At 40.5% G+C, this 21,570-nt stretch overlaps 2 protein-coding genes across 2 annotated transcripts; both read left to right on the forward strand.

Annotated features, from left to right (window-relative positions):
• The first annotated feature begins 7,360 nt into the window (after window positions 1–7,360).
• On the forward strand, window positions 7,361–14,530 carry ctsc (cathepsin C). Its single transcript, XM_029517369.1, has 8 exons — window positions 7,361–7,520; window positions 7,872–8,017; window positions 8,630–8,784; window positions 10,502–10,657; window positions 10,823–10,941; window positions 12,119–12,250; window positions 12,652–12,884; window positions 13,207–14,530. The coding sequence occupies exons 1-8, from the start codon at window positions 7,361–7,363 to the stop codon at window positions 13,471–13,473; spliced, it is 1,368 nt and encodes a 455-aa protein (XP_029373229.1). The 3' UTR covers window positions 13,474–14,530.
• A 523-nt stretch (window positions 14,531–15,053) lies between these two features.
• On the forward strand, window positions 15,054–20,938 carry rab38a (RAB38a, member RAS oncogene family). Its single transcript, XM_029518026.1, has 3 exons — window positions 15,054–15,255; window positions 18,253–18,533; window positions 20,783–20,938. Exons 1-3 carry the CDS (start codon window positions 15,054–15,056, stop codon window positions 20,936–20,938), a joined length of 639 nt encoding a protein of 212 aa, XP_029373886.1.
• The last annotated feature ends 632 nt before the right edge of the window (window positions 20,939–21,570 follow it).

Consider the following 21,570-nt stretch of genomic DNA (forward strand, 5'->3'; position numbering starts at 1 on the left):
TCTGTGGCTGTTGGGAGCCGTGAACTGAAAGGACAAGATTATGTGTACTTTTGATAGAACCACAGAGGAGGAAGACACAATAAATTATTCAGCAAGCTTTTTCCAAACTCTGTTGTTCAGTGGGATAAAAACAACATTTAATATGGTGTTCTTAAAGTATCAGCCATTAATTCCACCTATTCAGAAAATCCGGCCCAGTAGTAGCCACACCTATCCATTGATATGTTGTAAGAAATTTAAACCTCTGTGTATACTTGCGTTGCAGATACATGCATGGAAACATGAGCTGTAAAATATTAATGTTAATATAACAATGCTAAATATTTGAAACCTTGTCTCCTCTTTGGGAATACCATGTTGCTCTGATTCCTCTGTCACAGCATCTCCTTGTTTTTCTCCCCCGGGGTCGGAGGTGGCAGGAACTAAGATCTGCCTCCTGTGGCCTGTTGAAAAGGGATTTAAAAGAGTGCCGCTTAAACCTCTGCCACCCAATCACAAACAGAAAAGTAACTGATTTTCTAAGTGTGTTGGCGAAGGAATACACAGTCTAGGTCTTTTGTTGAGCACTTCTCCTCTCTGCAGAGTTTCTGTGCTAAACAAAGCACTTAACTATTACCAGGTAGCTTTTCCAGAAGCCCCTGAACGGTGACTCACTACAGTCAAACTCCCACATTAGAAATGGAAGGAAACAGTCTTGGCCTACTCATTAACTCTAATCTATAGCTCCTCATTAATCCTGGTTCTCTGTGTTTTTTCTTTTCTTTTTCATACTTGGATGTAGCTCTGTGTCTCTGGGAGCCTCCAGTCAGTGTGACCACCACACAGCAGTCAGGGGGAGATGGGATCAGGTGCAGAGGAGAAAACTGTCAAACAAAAAAGGATTTTGCTTTTATTTGTTTTGCCATCGTGTAAGTGCACTACAAAGTACCTTTGAATCATTATGGAAATCATTATTAAAAAAAAAAAAAAAAAACAGTTTGACTTTCTCTCCTTTTGTCATACAGAACATGTTTTCCACCACTTTCAATAGTGCACAGGACTTAAAAACATCTGGTCAGCTGATATTTACAGATGATATGTTAAGTTTGCATTGATTAAATATGGTCACTGGGCAGTTAACATCGATGATGGTCAACATACCAAACAAAATTTCTTTTCATGAAGAAGACTGAATAGGTGATAATGTTAAATCTATGAAATATTAAATCTATAATACCATCTCCCCAGTGTCGGTCAGGCCTCTGCAATCTTTAAGAATTTCTCTTTATTTTTCTGCATGGATTTGCTCCTTAAAAAGTCGCTCCGTCCCGCCAAGCACACTTCTTCTTGGCAGTTTCATGACTCAATTTCCACAGTCGAACGGTGTCTTACAGAGTTCTGCAGCAAGTTGTTCAGTTTTTTACTTAGGAAAGCAAATGGATTGTTCCTCCGCAGATGCACTTTAAATATCACGAGAGAAGAAATTGGATCAGTTCTTCTCTACTTCTTAGATCCATGCTGCTTCATTAATTGTACATTGTGCCGCATTCATGGGAGACGTGAAATGTATTTTCATCCTTCAGTTTGAAAAATATCATGATCGTGATTATCATTGCCCTTCATTAGGATTGACGTCAACAGTGTCCGGTCCAGTCTCTACTGGGTTAATTAAACCTGCTAGTTGAACAAATTCCCATTTTTAGAGCCCAAAATGAAAATGAACTGTCTGGTTCTCCTGACAGCCCGGTGGACCTTCTAAAGGGCACCTTGACAGCTCTGGTTATATTTGCTTCAACCTCCATCTCCTTCACATGTCAGCATGACATGGCAACCGATATGAGAATGATATCAGCCGATGGATCAGCTCCCAAAACATTTCATTCATTTAACTGAAGGCAAACAGGTCAAGAAAATGAAGTTAACCAGCTTTCCACCATTCACTTTCTTTTATTCTCTCCCTCAATCTGCTCAGCTCTTTTTGTCTTCACCTCTCTGTACAGAAAATTCTTCAAATAAATGGAAGATGAAAAGGCAAATGGCAGGAGTACAAAAATAGAGGAAAATAACAAGCATAAGAGGCAACAAGGGTAAGAAGTCACTGATGCAACACATTAGCAACAGATAAACCTGTTCCTCTCTGGCACTGATGGATTCATGCAAGTCAATCTATTTCAATGGATGCTCATGTGTGCTCTCTCTGACAAATATGGATTGATTTATTGCACAGTATCTGTCTCAGATTTGAACAATGAGTGTTTAGGCTCAGGTGTCATGGGACAGCAGCTTTGTGCCATTAAGTTTGAATAATAACGCTGAAAGGTCACAGAATGGTCTGATTGTTTTCCTGTTTGCTGACTATGCAGTTGCACATCCCCTTTTTGATTATTTGAACAAAACAGTTTGGTTAAATACATTTTGTTTTCTTGCACAGTGTCAGATTATAACGTTGTGACTTTAAGTACTACTACCCTCAGGCAGAATACGGCTACCTGTTTCGCTCTGATTCCAGTCTTTATGATAAGCTAAGATAACTGCTGATGGTAGTTTCAGATAAAATCGATCTTCTTAGCCCCCCCAAAAGAAACAAACAAAACACACACACACAAACAGCCGAATGCATTAATGAAATGAAATTTATACATTCATTTTCAAAAATTTTGGAAAGAATTGGCCTCATACTGCATGAACGAATATCATATTCTTTCATGTTGATATTTCAAGTGAATAAAACTAAAAAGGAACACACAGACAGCACAGGTTTGATATCTCTTGTTTTAAATTGTGTACGTTCTGCTGTTGCTATACAGCCAACATTAGCATTAAGACATCTTCACTAACCTGTCTGGCCCTGAGCTTTGTCTTTGCTGCCCGTACAGTAGGCAGTAGTTAGACCTATCCTATCCAAGGATTTGGATATCATTTTATCTCTCTTATTCACATTTGCAACATTTGAAAATGAATAAATATGCTCATGCTGATAAGAAAGACTTTAACGAGGCGTAAAAACATATAAGTGAAAATGCTTTCCCCAGCCCACAAATTACTCACTCTGAGTTGTTTCTTTGATCTAAATGGCATACTGTGATTCAGCACGGTGGGCCCTATATATAAATACTGTGTGAAGGAGGGAGTGTCATGGCAGCGTATGGTTAACGCTGAATGTCAGGCTGTGCATTCATGTGCATGGGCACATATTTGCTGTGCGTATACATAGTGTTCATGTGTGGGCGTGAGCATAGGTGCATGGAAGGTGGAAACGTTTTGCTGCACGGCGCTCTGCTTCCTTCTGTGTGTAGGTGTTTGCATACGGCAGAGGTAACTGACCATGAAGGCACTCCAAAGGACGTAATTTAAATGTGAAGGGTGTAACGTTAACACCACAAGGTTTAAGTGGCCAACAGCACTCTGCTATGGAGGGGCTCCACCCACGCCTCCGATTCAATGAAACACTGCCCTGGTAGATCAATGCTGTTGACAAAGTGAGATAGATGTTAGAAATGACACAAACACTAAAACCCTCATCAGGCCAACGCACTGATAAAGAGTGAAACATTTATCTATTTTGTCATATTAATTCATTTTTCAACCCAAGTTTGGCCACGAACAGCCTAAATTACTTCTCTGTGGCATGAAAAACATAAGGAGGCTATTGACTTTTAAACTGTGTTGATAGATAAATGAACAGCAATTTAGTCCAAAATATTCAGCAGGTACTAAACCACTGTGAACATGACTGGAACAGCCTGAACCAAGGACTGGAGGAAACAGTGTGTGAGACGATAGGTTATAACTCTGTGTCCCTGAGGGGAAATCAGTGGTGCTGCAGATATAATAAATCAGGGGACAACACATGAGATAATCCAGTTAGTGAAAATGATAAAGAGCATTAAATAAAAACACATTCACTAAATAAACAAGTAATAGTTACAATTATATTAGTGGGTGCAAATTAATAACATTGGCGTAAATAAATGATGTTGCACACGTGGCTGTAGACTCTGAACTCTCATATTGCACTCCTGGAAATTTCAGACTGTTACCTGTCGTGTTATATATGTCGGAGGTTGATGGAGAGAGGCACAAATGAACTTTTAAAACACTTCTTCACACACTTGGGGATTCTGAATCTCCTGATGGGCCGTCTTAAATCCTCTGTGCTCCTGATAGAGCTGATTGCTTGTAGAGTGTTTGGAGGGATTGAATTTCTTCTCTCCCTCTTTTTTTCATGCCAATCTTTTTAAGTGGAGCCGGTTTAGACTTTCATTGAACAGATAAGTTCCCATACTGCCTATATTCCCCAATCTACCAGACTTTCTAGCACTATCTGACAAAAAATAGACCGTAGTCTCTGGTTGACACTGAACCGTCTCATCCCTGTCAGGAAACGTAGTGGCTGCTGAAGTTTAGAGCACAGTCTGTGAATGTGAGTCTGCCAATTTAGCATGCTATTCAGTTGAATTCCCAGATACGTAGAGACCAGACCTCATGGATGGCCAGAGGACTGTTATTATCACGCATATGTTGCTTTCATTCATTCATTCATTTTGAATTTAGATAAACACAGGCCTGTTTTTCAAATTACAGGGGTGATCAGGGGCAAAGAAAGGATTTTTTCCACATGAGAGGAAGTGAAGAACCCAGACAAAAGAGGTTTAGGTTCTATGTACCGTATTAAAAAGATGAACACACACGTGTGAATCTGTGCTGGAGGCAAACCAATTCTTCTCAAACAGCACTTTTGACTTGGAAAGCTAAAATTTGGCCTTTTGATTTTTATGTAACTATATAAATCTTTGATGGTGTTTATTTATTATAACACCACAGAACATACTGCAGTCAAACCTTTATGGCTTTTGAAGATAATTGGCTCTGCTTCTGCATATTTAAACACCTAAAAATATGTGACACGTGAACATGAATTCATTCATAATAAATAACAGAACAAACTTCAAACAGCCTTTGTAGCACAGGTCAAATTAACAGACAATGAAAGGAAGAACACACAACAGCGCTCATTCCTGTGCAGGTACTTGGATCTTGAGGTTGCAGTGTGACTGCATTGACAGTCCTGGGAGCTCCCATTTAATATTTCTATTACTGGTTAACAACTTGATAAGCTTTGAGAACCAGCACAGCATACAGCCGGAGTTTATTTGTGAGGTATTATTGCTGTTGTAGTTGGAAATGTTGAGTGTCTAAGAAGCGGATCTCCAGCTTGTGTTTGTAGGAACCGTGCATGAGAAATTAGGCGAAACAAGTTGTGAGCATGGGGAGCAACAGTAATGGGATGAAAGACTGAAAGGACTGAAGGAAATGTACGACAAAAGAAGATCAATTTGTGCGACGGGGAGAATAAAACCCAGTAAGCGGGGAACAAATCAGTAGCAAATATGAAAGAAGTGAAAGTCACTTCAAGTTTAATTTCCTGTCAGTGGAGGTGAGAACAATATCAAGATTGAAACATTAGTTTCGATAAGTCACTGTGAGAAGGAGCTGACTAGATGTGGGCTGTTAGCATTTAGAACATCATCTCTCCATCTCTGCCTCTCTGCTCCCTGCTCATCTTAGGTTGTGTTGTTGTATAGGCACATAGCCACACAGACACACATACATTTAGAAACATTCACCATTTTGCATCAACTCAATAACACACATGTGCCCACACTAATGTGCACATACAGTCCCCGCCACACAAACACAGTGTAATGGCACTAATGAGACTGCATGACTAATACATCTTCAGTCCCTTCTTCAGATGAGTGCTTATTATGGTCTGTCAAGGATGTGAGTCAGTCTATGTCACTGTTACTATGGTGATCAAAGCCTCAGGCACTTTGCTTAAGTGCCCGCTGGCTAAAAAAAAGGCTCTTTAACCCTTTTAACAACAGACCAATCAGGATCCAACTACACCCACACACACCACCCGCAGCCAAGCAGGCAAGTTGATGCTGTGATCTCCCGTCAGAGAGGAGCGGAATCAAATTCCCCCAGGGTAATTATCAGAACAGGACAACATTACAAAAATGTTGAGAGTGTGACAAACAAGAGACAATGAAGAAAACCTTTCTGACATATTGACACAAACTGACAGAGAAGGTCATGAACTGTGCTGGTACATTTAAACCTTCAAATTACCTCAGTGCGATCTGCGAGCTTCCTACGTGATGGGCAATTTTCTGCTCCTGGTTTGGTGTTGTTTGGTCTTTCTGGCTCATCACACAGGGCACATAAACCCTGTTGTTGTTTCAACTTTGCTACATGACCAAATTACCAATACAGATTTGTTTTTCTTTTAGCAGAGCTGTCCTTTATAAATTCACCAACCTCAGCAAGTGAAGTGTCAATTCTAAATTACCAAGTGAGAGATAGATTCCTTTTGGCATGTCACTCATAGGTGTGACAAGACAAAATCATTTTTTCATCTATGAATTGTGTTGATACTGAAAAATAATGTACATGGGCACTGCAAGGATATGGACGTCCAAATTTTGCATTGATGGCACAACATACGCAGGTTGAACAAGGAGTAGTAATCATTGCTAAGTTTTATTTCAGGCTCAATGTAAGACAAGTTTGTGGGCTTTGGAACAGGCACATTTTGAATTAATACTGTCACTAAAAAATAAATAAACAAAACAAAGATTCATCCCAGATTATAAAAATGCATAATTTACTTTTTAGATGGATATAAAGCAGTTGATGAGTTCACCGTGTTTTATGACATGGATTTCTAATTTAATCAACAATATTAAAGAATCCACATACATCGTAACAGTAAATTAGTTTGTGGGCCAACTATTTGAAAAATAAAGCAATCAGCCAGAACTTGCTGGAATCACACAGTAAATGTCAACTTTGAAATCGCTCACACACTTTTTAGTTGCACTTTTAGTTCCACAAACAATTCAGGACTTTGAACATTCAAACTCGTCGCGTCTACTGCGCATGCTCAAACTGCCTGTCATGTGACAGCACCACCGAATCCAAGAGGCGAATGACCAGAGCAAGAGAAACACTGTCCTGTGCACCCGCGTTCGCCCGCTGATATCCGGGTAAACAGAAATGATAAGAGAGCGGCTGTGCGGTTACAGAAGGAAAGACAGAAGCCCAGGTAGTGAAAAAAGTCTCTTTTTGTATTGATCAGTGAAGTGAAAAATGTCCTCTAAGAAGGTCGGGTCAAAGAGTCTGCCGGCTAACACTGCGCAAGTGCGGCGGAGTGTTCCTGCCCGGATGCTCATCTCGTCGCGCAGCTCTTTGGTTAAAGTTTCGGTGTGCATAAATAAGACTCAGAGCACGGAAGTCAGCTGAGGACTGCAGCACTTTGTCTCAGAGGAGGCACACCTGGCTGTGTGTGTGTTTGTGTTTGTGTGTCTGTGCCGACATGAGGCCCGGCTGTGTGCTGCTGTGTGTGCTGCTGCTCTGGGCCGGAGGCTCCCGAGCGGACACGCCGGCCAACTGCACCTATGAGGAGCTGCTGGGGACCTGGCTGTTCCAGCTGTCCAAAGTGGGGCAAGAAAAGACCATCAACTGCTCCTCTGAAGGCAAGAGCGGCCCAAACACCCCTCTGGTCCAGAGATGGAGCCCTTCAGTACTTTGGAAATCATGTGGCATGTTAGTGAAGGCGGAAACTGCAGCAGATTATTCAGATTACTTCCTCGTTTCTTAGTCCGAGTGAATTTAAGACTCTAAAAAAGCTTGATCTAGCTCTTTTATTTAGTCTTCTGAGCTAACTTTTATGGCATTTTGTTCATAAATGGATCTTGACGTGGTGCAGGTCCGCCTCAGTTCTTGGCCAAGCCAAGCCAAGCCATTGGTGATTTGAAAGGTCACCATATTGTGGAAATCTTGGTAATGTTTGCAAATGACTGTTGATGTATAATGTCCCTCCTCAGCTGCAGTGGAGAGCTCGGTGACAGTGACTCTGGAGAAACTATCTGTAGCCACAGATGAGCTGGGGCACACTGGCTTCTTCACCATCATCTACAACCAGGGCTTTGAGGTGGTCTTAAATGGGTACAAATGGTTCGCCTTCTTCAAGGTAAAGATGGCTTCACACAAGTCATTTCTGTGACTGATAATCTGGTGTAAAAACCTTCCACTTCATGGCTACTCAGTTTTATCTGGAGGCTTGCCGATGTTTTGCAAATCATTATCTCGGTTGCATTATTTGTACCGTGTTATTCATTGGGCTTGAGTCGTAGCTCAATTATTTTTAAACATTCACTGACATTAAGGGCTTAGTTTCACTATCACTCAGTTTCCTGGCTCTACTGAGACTTGTGGGATGAACAATGTTGGAAAGCAGTTTCTTCAAGGTGAATCTCTTAGTTGTGTTATTTTTCCTCCCTCACATGACACTGACTGGAAGGACGTGTCACAGTCTGTCTATCTGCAAACCAAAGTTATGTTTTTGGGGTTTTTTTCGTCCACATCTGGTTCAACTTCCTCATTTTTTTTTATTCTTATTATAGACTTAACCAGGATCTTGTAATTCCTTCTCCAACTTATAAATCATGCTCTGACTAATTTACTGAAAATAGATTTTACTTTGTTGAATAATCTGAAGATTATTTGTTGCTTGTTAAAATTCCTGATTATTTGGAGAACTCTGAGAACAAACTCTATTCTCTTCCTCTCCCTGCGCTTTCAGTATTCTGAGGAGGGCCGTAAGGTGACCAGCTACTGTGGCCAGACCCTCCCAGGATGGGTCCATGATGTCCTGGGAAACAACTGGGCCTGTTTTGTGGGGAAGAAAGTTAAACCTGTACCACCACATACAAATTACAAACCAGTCTTCAGCAGTGGGTAGGTAAATTTATGATGGCTCGGTGCATAAACAGAATTAAAAGTATCAAAATAAACAAATAAAATCTTCTTCATGATGCCTTGGAAATTACCTTGGCATCTGACTTCCCACCTAAGAAGTGAACCATTAAAAAGCTTAGTCATTACTGAACATGTGATACAAAGGAGGCAGATTTGATGATTATGCTGAGTTGACTTTTTGACTAAGTTTCTTGTAAATCTGTGTCCTAGGTCTATTTTTTTTTTTCCTCACTTTGATTTTTTTTTTTTTTTTTTTTGAATGCCATATAAAAAATACGCCTGAACAAATAGTTTTCTTACAGTTATTTTTCAACGGATTAAATGGCCAAATCATTTGCATTGACTTTGTTGTCCAAATGTCTGAGTTTGGGGCCAATAACTAAATGAACAGCATGATAAAGTTTTAGCTAGTTTTTAGTATCTTTCTGATAAACATCTGCATCACAAAATGTAAAACATTTGTATTTTCAATGTAGAAACGTCTGTTTGCTTTCACCTCTACCTCATCTTGACTCTGAAACATTTATTGGTTTTTGCATAGTGAAAAGGATCTATAATATTTCAGCTTTTTGATGCAAAGGTCTTCACTAAATGTTGGCTCTCCACTGATAATGGCGAACTGTGGAATTTCTGTCTTTACTGAACTCTTGTAGTTGAACATTGAATGTTCGTCTCGTAGAAGGGAACTTTTTTTTTGTTTTTTTTAAACTACTTGCATGCAATAACATTCACAACGAAAGTGTTATTTCCCTTGATCAGTGTGCCAGTAAAACTCTCAAACTCAGGAACAGTAGCACTTTTCCTTACATACAGGAAGCTGCACAACTGCCACTGAATTAAAACACAGAGGTTCACATGAAGTCTGAATGTTTGTTTGCCAATATTTTCATTTCTGCTAAAATTTTTGATTTTAAACTGCATCACTTGCATGAAGACAGCATACTTGTAATAAAAGAAAAAGGACCCCCTTCCTATGTCTTCATTAACTAATGTGCTCATTAGAAATTTTCCCTGTATTGGTCTGAATGAAAATGTAAAACTTTGGCTTAGGTTAGCTGTGGCTCTCGAGGGAACAATTCAGCTTGAAACAGTTTACAAAGCTATTCCTGACATTGTTATGAATAACTGGAAAATGGCTGTGCGAGGCTTCGCTATCTAGTTTAACACTATCCAATTTAAACTAACTCAGAAGCTGAAATACATCGAGCAGCAACCTGAGTGACTGTCTTAAGTATGAAAACGCCAAAACATTTCACAACATGTGTTTGTGGCGCAGACATTAATAAGGCTGGTTATTGATATTTGGATGAAATGTTGATGAGCAACAGTGAGGAGAGCCCCTGTCAGCTGAATCCTGAAGGTAGGCAAACTAATAAGAATATAATACTTCCATCACACAGTCTCGTATAGCGCTGCTGTCATAACAACCCTTTTTAAGCTGGCAGTGAACTTTGAGGAGTGGGTCAACAAAATAAAACTTTCTTTTTATTGCAGTCCAACATGGCAACAAAATGTAATCTATACTTCAATAAAAAGACACATGACTAGTTTCATTATGTTTGTTATTTTGGCACAACTGTATAATTTTATATATTTTATAACCTTTATTGTATTCTTTTATTAAACCCAACATTTCCTGTCTCCCCCCCCCCACAGTTTCTTTTAAAAATAACCTGTGACATTCTTCACCCTGCAGGCTGCTGCAGAGACCGTACAAACACAACATGGACTTCATTGATTCCATCAACTCGATTCAGAGTTCCTGGAGGGCTGTTCACTACCCAGAGTTGGATCAGTACACACTGCAGGAGCTGCACTACAGAGCCGGCGGGCCCGCATCCCGTATCCCCATGTGAGCATTTGACGTATAACTTCAGTTGACACAAAGAGATTAATCTTAAATCAACCCTACATTCATTTCATTTCCTGGGTTATTAAGATTGCTGGAACCACTTCACTGCAATTTCTACTGTAAAATACTCCAGTGATCAAATGTAGTTCTTTCTTTTTACTCAAGACGTGCTCGTCCCATGCCTGTGACAGCCGACATAGCCAAGATGGCAGCAGCTCTACCTGAGTACTGGGATTGGAGAAATGTTGACGGCGTCAACTTTGTCAGCCCTGTGCGAAACCAAGGTGATATTAATTTGTTTATATTATTTACTGCATATTTATTCACTGCATTTAAAAAGAAAAGCAGTTAACATTGCATGTACAGAGATTAAAGCAGGTCACTTGTGCACACATGATGCAAGCTGGGTAAACACGAACATTATGAATCAGGGGATAGAATCATACCTTTCCACTGGAGCAGCCATCAGTCTGGGCGGGGCAGAGACTGACTAGCACAGCATCAGTTTCTCTGGTTCCCTCTTGGCTTGGGCTGCTTTCTCCTTCTCCCCTGTGTCTCTGTACAGCCTAGTGTGGTGTGAGTGGAGATTATATGTACTGAGTGTCTGAGAGGGTCTCTGAAGGGCTCGGTTTAAGGATTTGGAGAGGGCTGAAGTGTTTCAATTGAAGACCTTTAAGCCACTCTACAGAGCCATGAAGCTTATTTTGCAGGACTGTTATGAGTCAGGAGGATTTTGAAGGTTCCATTTCAGTTCACAAAACCAGAGGTTATACTGGTCAGTCCGGTGAAGACTTTTAAAGGATGATGCATGTGTGACTGAAATTGGAGCAAATTAAAGCTTCCTTATAAAGTGCTACAAGAAAGCTTTTTAACTCTTGTAACATTGTTTCCTCTAACTCGTTTCAAAGACTGATTACAACTTTCATGTTAGACAATATTAGACCTGCAAATGTGTTGTGCTATCACAGAGCTTGACATTAAATGAATGGTTGTTGCACCTCATTAGTCCTGAGACGTTAAGCCCAGCACTCTTATAAAACTGTTCGCAATATCACCCCGACATAAGTCTTTATTACCATTAAACCACCCTGCAGGTCTCTTCAGTCTGTTCTGACCTAATTTGGTTCTACAGAGCTTTCTATTAAGAACTCGGTGTGTTTCAATAAAGATGGTCGCCAGTGGCTTCAGTCAGTGCATCATTTTCTGTGCCTTGCTAACACAGCTAAGTGTACTCTGGAAGGATCATTACAGAGACTTCAGTTAACAGAATACATTTTATTAATGGTGCCCATGCTTTTAAAGTGCATGTAATGTGATTAAGGGAATATTGAAGTATAACTCTTTACTTGCAGCCATTTAACGTTAACTTGAGGGGGAAAAAAAACAAAAATTGCATGATTTGTTTGCGTCTTGTTAGGCTGCACAGCGGTTTGTTTTAGCTGTGCTGTGAATCTGTTACAGCTTCATGTGGTAGCTGCTACTCCTTTGCCACCATGGGAATGCTGGAGTCTCGCATCCGGATCCTCACCAACAACAGTGAGACCCCCACCCTCAGCCCACAACAGGTGGTCTCCTGCTCTGAATATTCTCAAGGTAATCTGTTCTCTCCTGGCCACAGGCGTTCATTGAAAACTTAAAAAAAAATTTTACATGTCCTGATCGGCAGCTGGGGTAGGCAGTATGAATGTTCCTGGCGCTGAATCAGTTTTACTCTGTAAAGGAGGAGTCTGACGTACTGGGGGGGGGGGCATACAAACACAACAGCAGCAACAACAAAACATTCACTGAAAGCATTTGATGTCAAGTATTGCCACAATTACCCAAACCAGAAGCATTCTGGGTACAAAGTTTATCTTAACGACCTGCCTAAAGGGTTTCAAAACTAAATAAACTAAACTAAATAAAAACTGAATAGAACTTTTCCATTTTGAACAACATGAAACATTCTTTTATGAAAGTCAACCAAATCTTAACACCCATCTTTCCTCTTTAAGGTTGTGATGGCGGGTTCCCCTACCTGATTGGAAAATATGTACAGGATTTCGGCATTGTGGATGAATCCTGCTTTCCATATATCGCAAAGAACAGTCCATGTGGCGTCCCTCACAACTGTGGCCGCATTTACACAGCAGAGTACAACTACGTTGGAGGCTTTTATGGCGGTTGCAGTGAGGCTGCCATGATGTTGGAGCTAGTCAAAAATGGGCCCATGGCAGTGGCCTTTGAGGTACATCACCAGCTCATTTTTTCTCTTTACTGCTATTCCTGTATTTGCATTTTGTGCACTCTTTTGCTCTTACAATGCAGCTTCCTGTTGCAGAAATTGCCATACTGCCCATTTTTATATAAATGTATAGCATGTCATCCACTTTTGATGTAAGCTATCTGCTAATTTGTTATTATATGCTTGTATAACTCCCACAAATATTCCTAATTAATTCCTTACTATGCACAATTTTGTTTTAATCTCTTATAACATTTGAGCTTCACAGCTGTAGCTTGAATTTACCACAAAGTAAAAATGATAAAGTGCCATATCTCTTTAATAGGTCTACCCTGACTTCATGCACTATAAGGAGGGAATCTACCACCATGGAGGCCTGACAGACTCCTTCAATCCTTTCGAACTGACCAACCACGCTGTTCTGCTGGTGGGGTACGGCCACTGCCACAAGACGGGACAGAAGTTCTGGATTGTTAAGAATAGCTGGGGCACAAACTGGGGCGAGAACGGCTACTTCCGAATCCGCCGTGGAAGTGATGAGTGCGCAATAGAGAGCATCGCAGTTGCAGCCAAACCTATCCCCAAACTGTAAACACAGGACGGGAAGAATGGGTGTTCTGCAACTCAGATGTTCTCAGTGTTTTTGTTTTTGTTTTTTTTTTGTTTTGTTTTTGTTTTTTTTTGCAAATTTAAAGCTCAAATCATTTGTTTTATTTTCTTTTGTTTCATAGCAGGTGAGATTGTGCAGATGTCGGTTACTGCAGTGCATGAAAAACTGCATAACATGAAAATCCAGACACAGATTTCAGTATTCTATAAGACGACAACATAAACAAGCAGAACAAAGCAGCTCCCTTCCTGCAGTTCAGGTCTTTACTATAACGCTGTCAAAAAGGCAAACCAGGCCAACGCTTTAGTTTTCACAGTGCACCACTGCTATGAAATCTACAAATGTGAAATCCACCCAAAACCAAAAGAGCAAGTTCTGTTTCTCCAAATTTTTAAATCAAAACCACCAATAATATATTTTTAGATTCAGTCACCCTGACTATATTTCAAGTTTCCCTCTGATGAGCTGAAGTGTTGCCAACAAAGCAGCTCTGCTAGCTCAGAAAATGGGAGTATCATTAGCTACGAGCTTAAATGGGACACAAGTTTCTGTTTAAATTTTTAATTATATTGGCACATATTCTTTGTGGTGTTGGCCCTTTTGCCTAATTTCACCTTTATCTGATACCTGTTGATAATTCAATTTGAGGTCTAACTGCCAACAAAGGGATGAATGCCAATGGATTGATGCAAACTGTGACAAATCGAGATGTACAAAAAAGGGAATTCACATCATTTGTTTGTTTGTCAGATGCAGGACTTTGACTTTTTTTTTTTTTTTTTTTTTTGTCTCAGGGAAGCACAGGTTCTTTTACCCTTTCTTCAAATTGAAATCAGCACTGCCATGTTTCTCTGTGAGCTAAATTTTAGTTGCTGTGGAACATTTAAAAGGGATTTTCTTGATTCATGAAGAGATATGACTGACTATTATCTCTGTTCTGCCTCCTTTACCATTATCTTCTAATGGAAGCATTGCTCTACATTGTATTGTAAAATTTGCACTGTTTTTAATCTTATGGAATAAAAGCATTTTAAGAGTATTGGTTTTTGTTACATCATGTTTGTAAGACCAGAGTTGTTTGCCTTCTTTGCTGCTAACATCTCTGTATGTTCAGAAACCAGTCCTCCCTGAAGTGGAGTCACAGTAACTCAGTTTATTTGGAAAGAAACTTTCTGCATTTAATCTGAGTAAGACAGAAATGAAGCTGTGACTGCTGGAGTAAGCGTACTTAGGTTTTTCTGTTTCATGACAGTAATGTGACTTTTTATTCACGTCATTTGCCCAAAAGCTATTTGGTTTAAACATAAAAAAGATAATTTTTTTTTCTATTCCACTATCATTAATTTACAAAAGGGCCGTTTACAAAGTCTCATTAACATTTGATTGGAGGAGTATTCTGCTGAAGTCTTTCTGACAGACTGAAGCTGTCACAAGGTCCGGACTTCCCGGTGGGGGCCGGCTCGTCCCTCCGCCCCCCGCCCTGATGGGGCTCCATCAGCTCCGGTCCTCGGTCCTCTGCTCTGCGGCGGATTCATGCCCAGTCCTCGCCCTCCTCGGCCGCCATGCAGACCAACCACCACAAGGAGCGCCTCTATAAGATCCTGGTCATAGGGGACCTCGGAGTCGGCAAGACCAGCATCATCAAGCGGTATGTCCATCACAACTTCAGCCCCAACTACCGAGCCACCATCGGGGTGGACTTCGCCCTGAAGGTCCTGAACTGGGACCAGGAGACGGTGCGGCTGCAGCTCTGGGACATCGCAGGTACAGTCCCCCTTTGGCTTGTTTATTACAGGAAGTGTGTTCAGACGACTTACTTTTTCTTACTCAAACTTATCCAAGCGATAGCAGAGAATATTTAGTTTCTGAAAATGAGATGTAAAACAGTGTGCGGGGATTTTTAAAGGAGTCGGTGGCTAAAACAGATTCATTCGTTTCCCGATCGAGATACTTTTAGAAAATGGTGCTTTATTATAATTAGAATGATTTTCCTTTTTCACATGCAGCAGAGAATGGCCCCTGTTTGATAGAAAATTCAGTAGAATCAGCTGGAGGGTGTTGATTCATTATCATCATGTCTCAGGTTTAGTGGTGGTGAGAATGATGTTCAGATTCCTGTTGATGCTCAATGAGTGAATAAATCTGCACATTGAGATGGATGTAATATACTTTAACGTGGTAACTGAAGCCATGGGAGCGGGGACAAAGTTATCCCAATAACACACGATTAAAAACAACTACAGACTGTTTTTCTTCTGGAGTTCAAGCCAGAAAGGCCTGAGAAAAAAGCAAAAAACAAAACACTGCCTCGTGGATGACTGACTCATTGAGGTCCAGTGATAATTTTGTCACTGTCTAGCTGACCTGTTGGTGTTAGTCCACAACACTGGTCTACACATTTCACCTATTTTTTTTATTTACGTTCCCAATGAAAATAATCAGAAAAGCCATGAAGCCAAAAAAAAAAAAACACACTGGTCTGGATTATTGAAATCATTAGATCGGTTTTGTTGATATAAACAAAATATTTATAGCTGCTAGCTTCTGCAGGGAAGTTTCCTAATGTCATCGCTTGGAAAGTAACCCCTTACTGAGAGTCACATGACCTTATGAAAGAGCATCATGACACCACATGATAAAACAGTCATGGCACATTATGATTTTTTTTTTTGTATAATCTACTTTAACAGCTGGTTGCTTTGATTTTGAAATGGCGCAGTCCTTTAAAATTTAGAGCTAACAAGGAGCACAAAACATACATGTTTATTATCCTGGCTCTGGTTCTAGACTGGATGTATTTTAACCTTTATTTCACACACGCATCCATTCTGGCTTACACACATCCATTTTTACATTAACAGGAATTTAATCTCGCCCCAATTTGCTGCTCATTCCTTCTCTGAAAGCCTCCTTCCACTGGTAATCTGTGTTGATTTGAGATTTTGATCTCAAAACGGAAGGCTCCGTCTGAGCAGACAGAAACGTATGAGAGTGAGAAATCATCATCTCTTTTGAGCAAGGAATGCATGCAGATTGCCTTTGGCAGACACAGGAATACCAAATAATGCAAGCTTTTGACTGAGATAATGTCGGGTAAGATAGCAAACCTGAAGGCTACAGCAGTCTCATCTCACATGAGTGTCGGCTGAGGTTTGGAAGAATCCTCCGACCTGCTGCTCTCCCCTTCTGTTCGCCCTCTCCAGTAAGTGCAAACAGTCATGTGTCTCAAACTCATGTGAGGGAGATTTGAGGCCCAAGCTCCTCTGTACAGAAAGCTTTTATTTTGAACTAATGATGAGTGTCTCACTCTGAGTAACCTCCTATATACTTTGCACTGTTTATGCTTTCGAGTGTGCATTGGGAAAACATAAATTAAATAATTTATTTGAGTGCCGTCCATTAACTATTTCTGACTCTAAAATTAGTCTAAATGTACTTTGTGAAGGTTATGTCAAATCAACAAATATGCAGAGCCATATATATCTAAAGTAATATGTGCCTGACATTTATCACGCACACGGCTTTTGTATTTTACTTCACCCAGCACTGCTGCACATTTTTTCTCATACTACAGATGTAAGAACTCACTTGCTGTTTCCCAGGACAAACTAAAACTTCAGCTATTCTATTTTTGTCTGCCGTATTTCTTGGACCTGTATTGACACAGAGGCGGGGCTATGGCTGCACATTCCTATAAGTGATGTGAGTGAGTTGGGTCTGCTACTTCTCTGCTTTCATACACTATTCAGCCTTCTGAAATCCCACAGATACTTGCGTTGTATGTATGTGGTGGCTGTGGCCCAATTGATATTTAGACTCAGCATCTGTCAGGAACTTTGGACATTGTCAATGACAAATTGCTCCCTTTCATCCTCATTATTGCATCCATTCATATTCTTACCGAAGGACTGTTTTCTGCTTAAGTGAAGCATTTGTTTCGTTGTTTCACATAAGAGCTTTACGGATGAGAGTTTGTGCTTTCTTGGCTTCTGACTGGCTCCGTTATTGGTGTGTGCGCCAATATGGGTTTATGAACATTTGAATCAAAATGGGTGCAGTCGAACTGCTGTCAGTCCAATGAGATGATCAAACTACACCCACACAATGTTTTCAAGCAGAGTAACTGAGTTTTTACCACTTAAAGTCATAATAATAATAATCTCAATACATCTCGATAATAATAATGTACGCTTGGAACGCTTTTGTCCAATACACACTGGTATGTTTGAGTGAGCTAATACAGCCAGCTATAAACATAAACAAACTCCTCTTCAGTGTCTTGTAGCTTTGTTTTGAAGGACATGCTTAGGTTTTAGGTGAGCCCACAGTGTGGACCTGCCATTCGGCCACAGAGAGATTATATTCTGTAAATCCGTAGCTGGTACTGTTGGAGCTCTAGCCGGAGATGCGGATGGGAAAATCTACATGGATACTGCATTCCAACACGGCTTATCAAATAAATTTTACCCTCAGGAATTTCTACAGAGAACTTCTCTCTGCAGCTCCTGTAACACTAAAACTTGTGAATGAGTGTGAGTAGAAATGTAGAAAACACATCAGACTGGAGCGTGATAAAATGAGTCCCATGACTCGTCTGTCTGCTGTATGTGACACTGGATCACTTCTCTCTCTCTCTGTGTGGTACTGTCCTGTATACAAAGTGAAAAAATAATTATAATAACTACCATGATAGAGACACCAGACTGTAGTCATTTCACTCTTGTGTGTCTATCTGTATTTTTGTTTGTATGTCTCTTACAGGTCAGGAGAGATTTGGGAACATGACCCGTGTGTACTATCGTGAGGCCATGGGCGCCTTCATCGTGTTTGATGTCACACGGCCTGCCTCCTTTGAGGCCGTCACCAAATGGAAGGAGGACTTGGATTCCAAACTGACTCTTACCAATGGGAAACATGTAGCCACTGTGCTACTGGCTAATAAATGTGACCAGGGTCGGGACGTACTGACAAATAACGGAATAAAGATGGAGCAGTTCTGCCAGGAGAACGGCTTTGTGGGATGGTACGAGACATCCGCCAAGGTGAGAAAGATTGGATACACTCAGACCTAAAAACAAAGCAGTGACATAGTAAGTAGTATAGTAGTATAGTAGTGTCAATACAAAGGCTGCTTTTCAATATTAGCATTGACGTCCTTCCTGCACAAATGTGCTTTGGAGGCAGCTGACTCCAGATCAGCTTGACTATAACAGACCCACCAGCAGATCACACTGTGGAAATGCCACCCCAGGGGCACATTCAGGATCCAATGAAACCCTTTAAATGTGCTGAGTTCAGCAGGCTCTCGGTCAGTTCAGCATTTGCATATGAATGAAAGCTCAATCATTGAGCTTGACTGTGTTTTCTCAGAGTTGCATCATGGTGTGTGTTCTCCACATCTTATCCCAGCTCTGGAGCTCCATCATTCAGACAGGACGTGCAGAAATCAGTCCACTGGTTTAACCTGACGAAGAAAGCAGAACTGCAGCAGCTTTACTTTAGATGAGGTCTGCCTGTGTCACGTTAGCTCAGCCTTGCAAGCGCTGGAAAGAGGGAGAAAACACAGTGTGATGAAATGAATTGACCTTCAGCGGGTATGTGATGCAGATGCAGTTATTGCAAATGGACAAATATATTGAACAAAAGACCAAGAAAATTGCATTTCGCTGGTCAATGAAAAATAATAAAGCAGATGTTTGAACTAGAAAGATATGAATTGAACTTGTATTGTTACTGCGTGTTACAGAGCCATGCTGCCAGTTTCTGTGTATTTCAGTCTGTTTCAAGCCCATTTAACTTTTATATTTTGAAGAGCTGCAAAGCAAACAGGCAAACACCTTAAAATGTGCAACACAAAATATGAAAGCAAAATTTTTTCTGAAAAATCTAAAAAAGCTTCAATCAACTTGAGAATGATTCAGGACCCTTTGACGCAGACAGAAATGGGAGTTTCAGTTGAGCTGAGGATTCACCCACCTACACACTAACACACTGACACACCAGCACAAGCCCCAATTTTAGCACCTAATGTGGAGCAGGAATCTCACAGCTGAGTGGCAAGAAAGAAAAAGACTATGACTTATACACAGACACACACAAGCGTGTTCATATTCAAAATTTTAATGCATCAATATCCAATTATAATGTTGTATATTATTGTGTTTTCACCAATTTAGTTCTTGTTTGCCCCTTTGCCCCAAAGAGTGTCCTCACTAACACAGCAACCAACGCTGATTTTATTGATAGAAAATATGAAAAAATTTGAATGAGGCTGATCGAGAGAGGATACAGGTTGGGTGTGTGATGAATAGAAGATTTAAACTGTTTTAATTTAGGCTCAAAACGTGTCGGTTGTATCCGTTAATGATTTTGTTATAGTCGATGTTGGATATGCTCTATGCACAAGGCTACGCGGGGAAGAAGGAAAGTGGGCAGCAGGTAGAGAGCAGCTCTTTTTCTTGTTGTTTTATTTTGATTTAGCAGAATTTCGTTTGTCAGATCGAACACCAAGGGTGTCACATTATAACATGGCTCCCTCAGAGGGGTTTCTGTTTGTGTGTGCGTTTCCGTCTCATCATCCTTCTCGCCTCATAACAATCTCACCCAGGATCATTTCTATAGTTTGCTCCGCTGTCAGCTCTCATCCAGTTTTAAATCATTTGTATGGAGGCTGCACGATCTCTGGGTGTCATCAAAAGTTGACAATTTGTTCTTGCTTTTCATTTTGATGAAGGTCTTGTAAATCAAATAAGACAGCTTTCCCAAAACTATTACTGAAGTCTTTCGTGTCGGCTGTATTAAAAGGCCATTCTGACGGGCACACAGCACATACGACCTTCATTAAACGTCTTCTTCCCTTCTTCTTCTTCCTTACTCTATCTGACTCTATCTGACTAAGGTGAGATCCCTTGAAAATAACCTTCAGCAGGATGGCATTAAAATTACTGTCACTTTGGAAAATCAAGTGCAGAGGAGTAAAAGTATTTGTATAGTTTATACAATATACTATTGATACTACTAGAAGAGAAGAGAATGAGCAGCATTTTAGTCAATTATTCCTTGAACAGAAAGAATTTTGAAGCACTTTTTATTCAAGCATTTTATGTGAAAGACTGTAGTTTAGACACAACTTTCATTCATGTTAGCATCAACTCTTGAACACAGCAGTCATCCCATGCTGACATGCACATGTAGAGATATTGAAAATAAATAAGCAATTCATTATTTCCTCCCCTTTTCATTCTTACTTTTTTATCTTCCTTTTTCTTCTTGTGCTGTTTCCTCTTTTCAGGAAAACATCAACATTGATGAAGCAGCCAACTGCCTGGTGAAACACATCATTGCCAGTGAGAAGGACATGCTGCAGTCAGAGGTCTCTGACACCATCACCCCCCAGTTAGAGAAGGACAAAGGTGGGACATGCTCCTCCTGCTTCAGATCCCAATAACAGATCCCGACCTTTGGGAGTCCTTTTGTACTTCGTTACACTCAAAGTTGAGTTTTTCTGGGAGCAAGAGACAGAGGGGATAAAACTTTGGCAGATTTTGAGAGAAAAAAAAAAAAAAAGTATCACTACCGACATTTTCCTCTTGTAGCAGATCAGGTGGTGGGCGGATCGTGTGTTTGTGCGTTTGCGCGTGCATGCATGCTTATACGTGTGTGAGAGCAAGTGGATGACAGAGAGGCAGCAGGTTTCAGGAGGGGATGGCCTGAAGCACAGAAGGAGTGATATATGGATGAGAGCTATGGACCTGTAAAAGGAGAGGTCACCTTCTGAGTGGCTTCAAATTACAGCAGCCCGAATACCGGCCTTCTCTTCCAATTCAGCACCTCCCTGTCCACTCCCTCTTCTCTCTTGTTTCTGCCTCAGCAATCCTTTACAACACAAGATGTTTCCCACCAAGTATCCAAAGCAGTTTATCGTCAGTCTGGATAACACTACAGTGACACCATATTATTTCTTTAGCTCTGGTTTAAGCTTATTTTGTGTGCTTATTTTTGTGGTACTGACTTTTGGTCCTTCCTTGTGAACAACTGGCTCCAATAATGTAATGTACAATTTAACTGATGCCTTTTCAA

This window comes from Echeneis naucrates, chromosome 13 (genome assembly GCF_900963305.1).
Source record: "Echeneis naucrates chromosome 13, fEcheNa1.1, whole genome shotgun sequence".
Lineage (NCBI taxonomy): Eukaryota > Metazoa > Chordata > Actinopteri > Carangiformes > Echeneidae > Echeneis > Echeneis naucrates.